At 46.7% G+C, this 12,957-nt stretch overlaps 1 protein-coding gene across 1 annotated transcript; it reads right to left on the bottom strand.

Moving 5' to 3' along the window:
• Positions 1–782: 782 nt before the first annotated feature.
• Positions 783–11,700, bottom strand: zbtb1 (zinc finger and BTB domain containing 1). The gene is made up of 2 exons (XM_056294932.1): positions 11,573–11,700; positions 783–7,983 (listed from the first exon to the last, which is right to left on the bottom strand). The coding sequence occupies exon 2, from the start codon at positions 7,977–7,979 to the stop codon at positions 5,937–5,939; it is 2,043 nt and encodes a 680-aa protein (XP_056150907.1). The 5' UTR covers positions 7,980–7,983; positions 11,573–11,700; the 3' UTR covers positions 783–5,936.
• Between the last annotated feature and the right edge of the window lie 1,257 nt (positions 11,701–12,957).

The raw sequence follows: 12,957 nt of genomic DNA, 5'->3' as shown, positions 1-12,957 counted from the left end.
TCGGAAGAGTGGGGTAATTGACCGGGTACAACTGGGGAGAAAAAGGGGTAACCCCCCCCCTCCCAAAAAAAAAACCCCAACAAAAACTTATGACCTAAATCTGTATGGATTCCTGTTGACATTACGCTGGCACGTGAGTCCACTTCACCCTGGGCAGCAAAACACCTCTATTTGTACTTCATTTATAACCCTGACAGTTGCTCATCTGTAACCTCTCTAGTCAGACACTATTTGTCGTCTGAATAATTCCTCTCCAGGTCGTCATGGTTCCCTGGAGGAGAGGTCTGAACAGAGAAACCGGTCAGCAGAAGTGTGAAGGGGACTGCGGCTGAAAACACTGGCTTTACCTGAACAGGTGAGTTGAGGTCAACATGGCAGAGGGACAAGGCCTCTGAGCAGGAAGTGAGGAGGAAGGAGCAGCCTGCTTCATGCATCAGCACATCATCCTCTTCAGCATTAGACTGGGTTTTGATGCACGTGCACGGCTCTCTGCTGCTCCATCTCTCAGTTGGAACCCAGAAAACTGTCCGTCTGAATGTACATTACCATCAAGTCAGAGTTCATTTAAAGTGCATTATCACACCAATTATTTCTATTATTATTATTATTGTCAACCAAAACGTGTTACTGATAGAGAAATTATTAAAATGGGATTATTGCAAATGAAACTATATTGAACCGCTAACTAGAAATGGTCCTCCAGAGTAGCATTTCCATCACTGCAGGTCAGAGAACTGAAAATGCGAAACAAATATACTTAAAATGTACATAAATAATAAACAAGTGTTCACTTTAATGGTTATTTCAGATAAACATCTCTTTAAAATTGTCACTTGAACCAACAAATTAAAGAAGTATCAAAACTCACTACTAGAGATCAGCAAGACAACCTGAACCAGCGTGAGGAGGAAAAAAGGGCAACGAGATGAGTCTTCATACTTCCTACCACTGCATAAGTGAACATGTACTTTGTTCTTTGGAGACAGTCCTTTGCAAGAAAAGAAAAAAGCTTCTCTGGTTATTGGGTGGACGTTAATGGGGTGGGCCTGCAGACTGGAGTGACTTGCTCGGGGGTGGAAGAACGACACGGCACATGGTACGATGTGGCAAACACCTTTTCTTTCAGAAATCAAAGGATTGCTTCAAACACAACCTACAATGGTGACAAATCAGCACAAAATATCACACGATCTCTCATATTCCGTGATTTTTGCATCATTGGTAATAAATGTTCACGTTAATCCATTGCATAACAAGCGGTCTGAGGGAGACTCAGTGTGTGTGTCTCTTTAAAACAAACCAAACAGGATCTTCACATGGTACACACAAAGACAACTCTTAAATGCAGATGTATGTAGTCTTTTTCCACAACAGAAATTCACTTGATTTATTTAACACATGAAAATCTTGTTTGTTGCCAACAACAAAACTTCTGTCTTAAATCCATCCATCAATTCAAACTGTGTACATACAACAGCAGGTCATCAGATGTTCCAGCCGGCCTGATTTTACGCATTTATTTTGGTGCCTCACCCTGACACCTGACTCAATCACGCCAAGAAGCAACTTTTCAAATGGGAGCGTCGGTATGAATTCAGGTGACGTTTTAATTTGAACAGACGGCATCACACCTTCACCAGGAACCTGAAACACCGGCCACCAGAACAGCACTGGTGCATCACACCTTCACCAGGAACCTGAAACATCGGCCACCAGAACAGCGTTGGTGCATCACACCTTCACCAGGAACCTGAAGCACCAGCCACCAGAACAGCACTGGTGCATCACACCTTCACCAGGAACCTGAAGCACCAGCCACCAGAACAGCATTGATGCATCACACCTTCACCAGGAACCTGAAGCACCAGCCACCAGAACAGCACTGGTGCATCACACCTTCACCAGGAACCTGGGACACCAGCCACTAGAACAGCACTGATGCATCATACCTTCACCAGGAACCTGGGACACCAGCCACTAGAACAGCACTGATGCATCACACCTTCACCAGGAACCTGAAACACCAGCCACCAGAACAGCACTGGTGCATCACATCTTCACCAGGAACCTGAAACACCGGCCACCAGAACAGCACTGATGCATCACACCTTCACCAGGAACCTGGGACACCAGCCACTAGAACAGCACTGATGCATCATACCTTCATCAGGAACCTGGGACACCAGCCACCAGAACAGCACTGGTGCATCACACCTTCACCAGGAACCTGGGACACCAGCCACTAGAACAGCACTGATGCATCACACCTTCACCAGGAACCTGGGACACCAGCCACTAGAACAGCACTGGTGCATCACACCTTCACCAGGAACCTGGGACACCAGCCACTAGAACAGCACTGATGCATCATACCTTCACCAGGAACCTGGGACACCAGCCACCAGAACAGCACTGGTGCATCACACCTTCACCAGGAACCTGGGACACCAGCCACTAGAACAGCACTGGTGCATCACACCTTCACCAGGAACCTGGGACACCAGCCACCAGAACAGCACTGGTGCATCACACCTTCACCAGGAACCTGGGACACCAGCCACTAGAACAGCACTGATGCATCACACCTTCACCAGGAACCTGGGACACCAGCCACCAGAACAGCACTGATGCATCATACCTTCACCAGGAACCTGGGACACCAGCCACCAGAACAGCACTGATGCATCACACCTTCACCAGGAACCTGGGACACCAGCCACTAGAACAGCACTGATGCATCACACCTTCACCAGGAACCTGGGACACCAGCCACTAGAACAGCACTGGTGCATCACACCTTCACCAGGAACCTGGGACACCAGCCACTAGAACAGCACTGATGCATCATACCTTCACCAGGAACCTGGGACACCAGCCACTAGAACAGCACTGATGCATCATACCTTCACCAGGAACCTGGGACACCAGCCACCAGAACAGCACTGATGCATCACACCTTCACCAGGAACCTGGGACACCAGCCACCAGAACAGCACTGGTGCATCACACCTTCACCAGGAACCTGGGACACCAGCCACTAGAACAGCACTGATGCATCACACCTTCACCAGGAACCTGGGACACCAGCCACTAGAACAGCACTGATGCATCACACCTTCACCAGGAATGGCCACCAGAACAGCGCTGGTACATCACACTTTCACACTTTCACCAGGAACCTGAGACACAAGCCACCAGAACAGTGTTGGTGCATCACACCTTCACCAGGAACCAGAAACACCGGCCAGCAGAACAGCGCTCGTGCACTGAAATGGGACAGCTGGTCTGCTGAGAGACTGGCTGAGTCTAGCTCACTGAAGAGGATTTAACATCGTCACTACTGCAGACACCATCATCAGGTAAACGAGTGATGTGCCGCCCCAAAAGAAAAACAAAGCCACAACCACAAAGTAAGTGAACCAAGGGGAAGAAGCAGAAACAGGCTGAAGCAGAGGCGAGACAGCCTTCACAGAACATCAAGTGCAGCAGGAAACTGATGCGACTACTGTTTGGGTTCAATAGCCGCGTCTGTTTTGGAATAAGCTCTGAATTGATCAAAAATCCGGATTCTCTAAACTTCAACTTAAACAAGTCTCCTTTGCCCCCCCCCAAAGAAAATCCTGACCTTTGTTCTACAACAGCCTTCGGCTGCTGTGGCTTAAAAACGCAGTGTTGCAGTAAAAAGGTCATTAACTCTTTACTGTGGATTCTTCAGGAGATGCAGGCAGGTACAATGATGTTATGCAGGTGTTTCCACACCCTCAGACAGCAAGCTTTATTTTCATCTAATTCCAACATCACGGCCCATCAGCAAAACAGGGCCCCAGTATCTGTGAGTCAACAAATTGCCTTTTTTTTTTTTTACAATCTATGAAAACATTTTGATGCCAGATTCAAATAAATTTGCATTTGATAAACAAATTCGACTTCAAGAAAATGCTATGAAGCCCCAGCCTTAGATATGACACACATGATCCAGGGACAAAATATGCAGAACTCCACGGTCAGAGAGCTCAGTCTACAGAGGACAGACTTCACAGAAAGTTAAATCAGTTCATCTGGACTCAACATTTATTGAGAGAAACGTTTCATCACTCATCTAAGGGCCCAGACACACCAAACCGACTAGCGGCGACGAAGGCCGACTGTTGCATCGTCTCACGTCGCCTGCTGTCTGGGCCAAAAAGTAGCACTTGAACACACCGCAAAGACTACAGCCGACGGCCAACTAGCATGTAGGTTCTGCACTGATTTGCTAAGCTGAACAGCCAATCAGAGTGATCTCTTTCACCAACGGGCTCTGCCGATTCAACATGCTGAACTGGCTGAAAAGCTGCCCACAGGGTCCGACTAGTGCCGATGGTGCAGGACACACTGCAAAAACTATTGTCACAGACGCTCACTGACGGCCCAACATTGGCCAACCGTCGGCCTAGTGTGTCAGGGCCCTTAGTGACCTCTTCAGTCTCAACTGACTGCAGGTTTCCCCACCCTTATAAACAATACAGTGACTGCAGGTGTCCCCACCCTTATAAACAATACAGTGACTGCAGGTGTCCCCACCCTTATAAACAATACAGTGGCTGCAGGTGTCCCACCCTTATAAACAATACAGTGAACTAACGACCAGAACCAACCACCAGTTTCACATGCACATAAGTGTGTGACCATTAACTAGTTTCAATGTCCATGTGTACTGTTCACAGAGGATTGGGGAAGAGTTGCAATCACAGCATTGTAAGATGGTGACAGATGTATTCTTAGCCCCGCCACCCTCGGTTCAGGGATTGTCGTTCCCTCTTCACATAGGGTGGACTTGTTATTAGACACCAAACTGAGTCATAACGTATGAGACGTGTGACCCTGAACAACCTTTTGGATGCTCCCTCATAATTCTGGAGGTCTCCACATTAGCATTGCCCTCCTTTAAAGACACACAATCACTACAGCAAGTCTGTCTCGATGTTCCTCGCGCTTAATGAACAGAGAAACATTTAACTCATTTGATTTATTTCTCCGTTCTGGTTCTTGTCTGTATGTATCCTGTTGTCACGTTCTTCCTACTGTCTCCTGGGGCTTGAACAGCCAATATAAAGCCAACTTTAAAATTCAAAAACTGGTTAACTAAGACACTTCAAATGAAAAGAAAGACAATTTATCAACCTAATATAACATGTAAATAAACTGTATGCCATTGATGTTCCTTTAATTCTGCAGTATCTATTAAGTAGTTCTGATAATCCAGCTGTGAAATCAATACCACTGTGATTGGTTCTGATGTGAACACAGCACATCTGGACTGAGACCAACTGTACACATGATAAAAACAGCACAGAATCCAGAGTCCAGACTGATTTCCAACAAATGGATCCATTCTAGTGTCACATCATCTAAAGATCTGATTGCCATTTAAATATTAACTTTAATATTTCTTTGTGCCCATCCATCTCCCGTTATGCATCACCACAGAGAAAATGTTTTAAGATCAACAGATACTAGACTTTCACTAGTGTAACATTATTACAATAAAGGCACCAGACGCAGAGCTTTTTATCTGCCCTTGTAGATATGAAGTGCCATGTCATCATGACACTGTGAATGTAAATTCATAAAAGAAAGGTATAAATAAATGTGGTGATTACAGATTTAAAAAAAACCCAATGGGACAAGAGCATCCATTTGAACTGAATGTGTAAGTTAGTCAGATTGCTGTTGGACACATTAGTATTCTAAAATGACATGACCAAGAAATTATGTTTCCCCAGAGCGTGAGGCTCGAAAGGCCTCTACAAAGCTGACCACCACTTAGGTTATGTTATGCATATACTTCAAAAGTGCAGATTTAAAAGGTTCTCTTTTTGGTGTTCAAGTGCATACATTTGTTCTCACATTTATGGCTTTGCTTTAATAATAGACAACTGTAAGGATCCTGTGTCCTATAGTCTCTTGGTGTGCTTGGAGTTATAGTGGCTCCTCATGTCTTTACGGAGGCGGAACTTCTCTCCACAGACGCCACAGATGTACAGGTGCACATCCATGTGCTTCTCCAGCTGCTCTCCGCCTGGGAAGATCTGAAAACACACCTGGCAGATGGTTTCACCGGCAGACAGGTGGGAGATCATGTGACGGACATGATCATGCTTAAGGAAAGTGCCTTGCTCGCAGACGGGGCAGACATAGCGTGCCATGCCCTTGTGCATGTCGGTGTGCAGCCTGAGCTGGCGTTCCCGTAAGAACTGCTTACCGCAGGTCTGGCAGGTGAACTGTTTCTCCTTGGTGTGGACGGTGTAATGCTCCCGCAGATGGCAGCGCTGGTAGAAGCCTTTGCCACAGATGCTACAGAAGTGCTTTCGGCGGTGGTCTGGTTCAGCACCGTCCTCCAGCAGTGCTGGGCGGAACAGCTCCTGCTCGTGGCAGGTGAGGGCGTGATCCAGCGCTAGGCTCTCGCTCTGGAACAGCAAGCCACAGTGAGGGCATGCCAGGTCAGCTGCCTCCAGCAAGCCCTCCTCCATTCCATGTGGCTCCTCCAGCAAAGAGGAGTCATCCTCCCCATGGGAGTCAGACTCAGCTCCATGAGATTCACCGCAGCGCTCAGCGTGCTCCTGGAGCTGCCGGCCTTTAATCAGCACCTGGCCGCACCTCCCGCAGGCACAGATGTGCCCCATATGGTTGGAGAGGTAGTGGGCAGACTTGTCTTCCTCTGTTAACAGAACGCCACATAATTCACAAGGACCATAATCATCCTCCTGCTTCTCCTCTTTGACCTTGCGGAGTTTGGTGGGGATTCCTGACTCTTCGCTGCTGGACATATGTCCCTCAAAAGGCTCGCTGCTGTCCTCCATGGCTGAGACCCCCGGCTCCGATTCACGCTCAAATCCTTTCTTGTCCCTAATGGAGTCTTTGAGTCTCATGGTGCAGTCTCTAGGACTGTGCTCGCCCACCCGCACCACTTCTATCTCAGGAAACACACCCTCTTCTGGTTCAGCTTTAATAGAGATGATCCTGGTAGAGCCTGGTTCACTGTCTGTCCCGGCTGCCACTGAGCGGATCATGGGCTCAGCGTCAAGCTTTTGTTCAGACCAGTCATCCTCACCTTTGCAGGTGACCCTGTGTTCCTCCAGGCTCTCTGAGGCTGAGCTCTCAGCTTTAGCAGACTCATTATCTCCCTCGGCACTGGTCCTGGGAGGCTGGTAAGCTTTGCGGTTGGTGCAGGTCAGGATGTGCTCAATCAGCAGCTTTTCACAGCTGAAGACAAAGCCACAATCATCGCAGGTGTAGGTGCGTCCGAATCGTGGACGCTCTTTAAGAGTTGAGCCCCGTCCACCTGACCTCTTTCTCAAGTCACATGGTTGCTCAGCGCCACTGTCGACGAGAGGTTGAGCTACAATCAGAGGGGTGGGTACCACCTCCTCCACCAATGGTCTGCTGATGGCAACAGGGACAACTTGCCGCACACTGCTGCTGACAGCTTTCGGCAAATGCTCCGCTTCTGAAGCAGCAGGCCTCTGTTTCTCGTACATACGAACGCCAAACATCATCTTCCCGCCAGCAGCACCGGTGGATGAGGAGCTAGATGATGATGAAGATGAGGCTGAAGAGGAAGGTGTTAGGTTCGACCCCCTGATGTCCCTAAGGTCCTCCAGTGAGTCTGGGATGTAGTACATCTGCAGGTACGCCATAGATGCTTTCAGCTCCTCAAACTCGTAGCTGCCCACAACGATGCGACCTAGATACATGAGCTGGAGGATGAGGTCAAAGCACTCAGCACTGATCTGCATGTTGCTGAGGTCCAGCCGCGCTGCCCCCTGCTGGTCTCTGATAAACATCATCCTGAAATAGGAGCTGCAGGCAGCCAGGACAGCCTTGTGGGCTCTGAAGTAGATGTCGCCAATGGCGATGCAGCAGTCACACAGGAAGCCCCACTCACGCTGGTTGTTGAGCTGCTGGAGGACATGTTCACTGTGGCTTGGCCTCGCCATCACCCTGAGAGGAAGAGGAGAAGGATTGTTCAGATGAAGAAAGCAATTAACTGGCTGCATATTTTCTAGTTTGAGGTTTGACTGTGGTTGGGTTTTATAGCATTGCAGAGTGGATTTCATAATGTTTAGTGGATTCTGCTTGGGGAGAGAAGGTGTGGTATGAATCATTAAGATTAGACTTAAATAATTAAGGACACTGACTCGTCATTTACTCTGCCTTGTATAAAAGTTCCCTATCATGTTCCATTGTGAGTGAATGGGAAAGTTCAAACATAATTTTGGCTAGAGACATTTGAGCCCAAACTCTGACTCCCATGTGGATTTGGGTAGTTACACAGGGGTTTATAATCTACTATCTAGATTTAGAATCATGCCTGATCAATAGTTTCTAAAGAAAGTCATGTCAAAGTTTCTCAAAACATTACTCCATTAGCATCGACTGTTAAGTTGTTAGACTCTCCCAAGTTTTATGCTCGATAGACATTATTATTGTTATGGTAACTGTTAATATTCAAACTGTAAAATATGTACAGTGTGCTGTTTGAATGTTTTTATGCCTTACAGGTGGCTCTGCAGGATTAAATAAAGTTTACTGAAATGAATGATGGTGATGCCCAAGGCAGAGCCTGGCTTTTCTCCAATAAAAACCAATAAGGATTTATTGACAGAAGTAGAATTTCAACAGAAAGCTCTCTCAGAGAAACTTCAGCCCAGAACACCATCACATTTAATTTCATTCCTTCTGACCATGCATGTTGCATGTTCCTCCAGCGAGGAATCCGGATGTCTCTGTTCATACCTGCACACACAAAAACTACACCCCAAAACAGGACTTTTATCTTTACGGTTCATATGCTGGTGGACACTCTTCATTCCCAGATGAGTTTATTCTGCATGAATTTGCTGTTTAAACCCCAGTCCTGCAGCTGCATGGACAAAACAAGGAACTAATACTGCCAGGCTGCGTTAGGGATTTAAATTCAAAGGGGAGCAAACACTTGTAGTGCTGTAAGGTACTCAGTTTAATAGCAGCCTCCATCAATGTGTATGACTTTAATATACATTTGAATCGATGTCACGAAAGGACAGACAGAGGAAAAGAAGTTACAGTATGGTGTTGCTGGTGCAGTTCAGGTGAATCGGATACGGAAAATACAAACTGTAAACCAATCGAGAACAGAAAACTAAATTATAAAACTCTGGGGCAGTAGATACAATAGCTCAGTCCAGCCCTCGTGGGGGACTGGGGGTGATGGAAGAGGTGGTACCTGCCTCCCTTTTGGAGGGGCTTTCTACCCACCTGCCACCCCAAATATAGGTATTCATTAACTGTAATTAATTACCCTCTGCTATTGTCCAGCTAAGCCATATTTTTCTGATAGTTTTTATTGCTCAACTTCTTAATTCACCACAACACAATAAGAATCAAAGTAAAGTGTGGTCTCTGGACCGCTCCTGACTGGCTCCTCTTGCAGATTAAATTCAGATGTTCAGCGCCCCCATCTGCTCAGCATGTCTGGATCCCAACGACCAAACTGACCGTCATCTTAACAAGGTCGTTTATAAGCTATGTAGAAACTTGTACGCAGTTAAATGAACGAATTCTAACTATGACAGTAAATTAGCAGTAATTAACTTGTCAGGACTGTTAGCTTGCTCAGCAGCAGCAGAGTTTGTCTTCTAATGTTAACGGTAAACAACTGGGACTGCTCTTCAGACACTGACTGGACACTGTCCAGTTTAGACGTGTTGTCTGGTGGGTGTTTGAAATCAAACAGTATTTATCTCATATTTGTCAACATGAAAACTGAACGAAACAAAATGTCATGATCAAAGGATCAGATCAGATTCAGTAGGTGATCAATGAAGATATGGTGAATATATATATACACACACACACACACATATGTATATATATACATATATATATATATACACATATATAAATATCATGGCAAGGGTTGCACTGATGCTATTTTCAATGTCCACACCAATTCCACATACGACTTGTTTAAGCATCAGCTGATACCGAGTACTGATCTGACCCAAACTCTTGCCGAACAGTGCAGTTTTCAACCATTAGTTTGGGATCAATGGGCAAATCAGTTTTTCCCACTTGAGAAATACAGGCTCCTATGTGCCAAAAAGCAGTAAATCACGGCATTTTGCTTTTATTTATGCCATGCTACTCACGGCTTTTGGTATCACATTTTAGTCTTGGATAAAATCTCTGGTGCCAACACTCCATTTTAGCCCATCCACCCGATATCTGATTCTAGTGTACCAGCACCCCCACCAGCAGCCCCCATTACTTCACATAGTACACTGCTGTGGTCTGGTTGCTGTATGTAAACAGCATGTACGTTGTATGTCTGCAGCCTCTTTAGTAAACAAACTGAGCTCAGCGACAACACACATGTTGAGTAAAGCAAAAGGACCTGAAAATATTTAAGAATTAAAATACTGAATAAAGATTCTTGGCTGCTTTCGTGTCTTTTCTCCATATTTCGTATTTTATCACAGAAAGTATCTGAGCAAAACCAACCCAGTCTGCCCTGAACCACGAGGTGAAGGCACGATCTGTTTTCGTCAGCTTTTAACTCGAGTTGAAACCAGAGATTATTAGAACCTGAGGTGATTAACACCTGAGGCTATTAGAACCTGAGATTATTAAGACCTGAGGTGATTAGAACATGAGATTATTAAGACGAGAGGCTATTAGGACCTGAGATTATTAAAACCAGAGGCTATTAGAACCTGAGATTATTAGAACCTGAGGTTATTAGAACCAGGGGTTATTAGAACCTGGGGTTATTAGAACCAGGGGTTATTAGAAGCAGAGGTTATTAGAACCAGGGGTTATTAGAACCCGGGGTTATTAGAAGCAGAGGTTATTAGAACCAGGGGTTATTAGAAGCAGAGGTTATTAGAACCAGGGGTTATTAGAACCTGGGGTTATTAGAACCTGAGGTTATTAGAACCAGGGGTTATTAGAACCTGGCGTTATTAGAACCAGGGGTTATTAGAACCTGGGGTTATTAGAACCAGGGGTTATTAGAAGCAGAGGTTATTAGAACCTGGGGTTATTAGAACCAGGGGTTATTAGAACCAAGGGGGTTATTAGAAGCAGAGGTTATTAGAACCAGGGGTTATTAGAAGCAGAGGTTATTAGAACCTGGGGTTATTAGAACCAGGGGTTATTAGAACCTGGGGTTATTAACTCCAGAGAGTTTTAAGACCGGAGATGTTTGCGTCTCTTCGGTCTGGCGGCCCGTCGGAGCGCTTCCAGCCGCCCACGCACCGCCACGGCCCCGCTGGAGCCGCGGTGCTGCGGGATTTCGTGACCGTCGGGCCGCACGAGGCGGATTTTAGCGGGACTACCGTGCGCCGAGAGCCGCGGAGGCGGGATGGCGGAGGTGCAGCACGGCCGTGGCGGCCGCGGCGGCAGGAAAAATGGAGGCGGTGTTGGCGGAGCGGCGTTCCGGCGGAGCGCTCAGCAGACACACCACCGCCCCGCACGCAGGCAGGCCGGAGAGAAGCCCGGGCTTTCATCGAACCGAACGCCTCCAAAACGCCAAAATAACCCCACTTACCAACGGTAACTGAGGCCGGTGGCGAATCTTCCCGAAGTCAACTCCCTACTCGGCGTCCAGGACTTCCCCTTCGACGTCTCGACCCGGCCGCAGAGCTGAAGAGAGCGGAACGCTGTCGCGGGCGAAGCCCTTCTGCTGCGCGGATGGAGCTACTTCCGCAACGCCGCGCGCACCGACCTGCTCCATCCGGCCCCGCCCCTCCCGCCCGCCCGCGGGGATGTGACGCGGCTATCGCGGGTCATCATCGACAATCAATACGTAATGATCACCTCCGCCCCGGTGAGCTGTACACGGGGGCGCCACCGGTCTGTGGGATAAACACCACACCGACGGAGGCAAAGGAGGGCGGTTCGGCCCAGGTCCAGTCCAGTCCCGTGTGAGGAACCGGTTTACATCGGCTTTATTCTACGGCAGCTGCTCGGCGCCCACATAGACGCCCGTGGTCGCACTGGGGACCAGTCCCACCGCGGGGGAGTGTGGGGCAGGGCGGGCTGGTGCGGGGCCACAAGACTAGAAAAGACACGAGACAAAACAAAAGATTCAAATAACGTCATCTGACTCGGGGTTGAGTGGAGCTGAGTGTGTTGGGATCAACAGCGGAACGGCTCTGAATATATAAGGAAAATATAAGGAAATATACAAGGAAAATATAAGTAAAATATAAGGAAATATAAGTAAAATATAAGTAATATATAAGTAAAATATAAGTAATATACAAGGAAAATATAAGTAAAATATAAGGAAAATGTAAGTAATATATAAGTAAAATATAAGTAATAGAAAAGTAAAATATAAGTAAAATATAAGTAATATATAAGTAAAATATAAGTAATATATAGGTAAAATACAAGTAACATATAAGTAAAATATAAGTAACATATAAGTAATATATAAGGAAAATATAAGGAAAATATAAGTAAGTAATATCTATAGTAGAATATAAGTAATTAAAATCTGACGTGCCGACCCCTGGAAAAAAGAAAAGAAAAACGGAAAAAGCTGAAAGAAGAAGAGGAAGAAGGAGAAGACACAGGTAATACATACGTAATATATACGTAAGTAATATATAGGTAAGTAAAATATAGGTAAGTAAAATATAAGTATCGGCGTCATCTGCCAGTGAAAATAAACATCTTCACGTATTGCGACTTTGACAACATTAAAACCTGCCAGGTCCAGCTGACGGTCCTAAAACCTGCCAGGTCCAGGTCCAGCTGACGGTCCTAAAACCTGCCAGGCCAGGTCCAGCTGACGGTCCTAAAACCTGCCAGGCCCAGCTGACGGTCCTAAAACCTGCCAGGCCAGGTCCAGCTGGCGGTCCTAAAACCTGCCAGGCCAGGTCCAGCTGGCGGTCCTAAAACCTGCCAGGCCCGATCCAGCTGACG

The sequence above is a fragment of the Lampris incognitus genome, chromosome 15 (assembly GCF_029633865.1).
Source record: "Lampris incognitus isolate fLamInc1 chromosome 15, fLamInc1.hap2, whole genome shotgun sequence".
NCBI lineage: Eukaryota > Metazoa > Chordata > Actinopteri > Lampriformes > Lampridae > Lampris > Lampris incognitus.
Note: the sequence above shows the minus strand (reverse complement) of the source record. Positions and strands in the feature narration are given on the sequence as shown.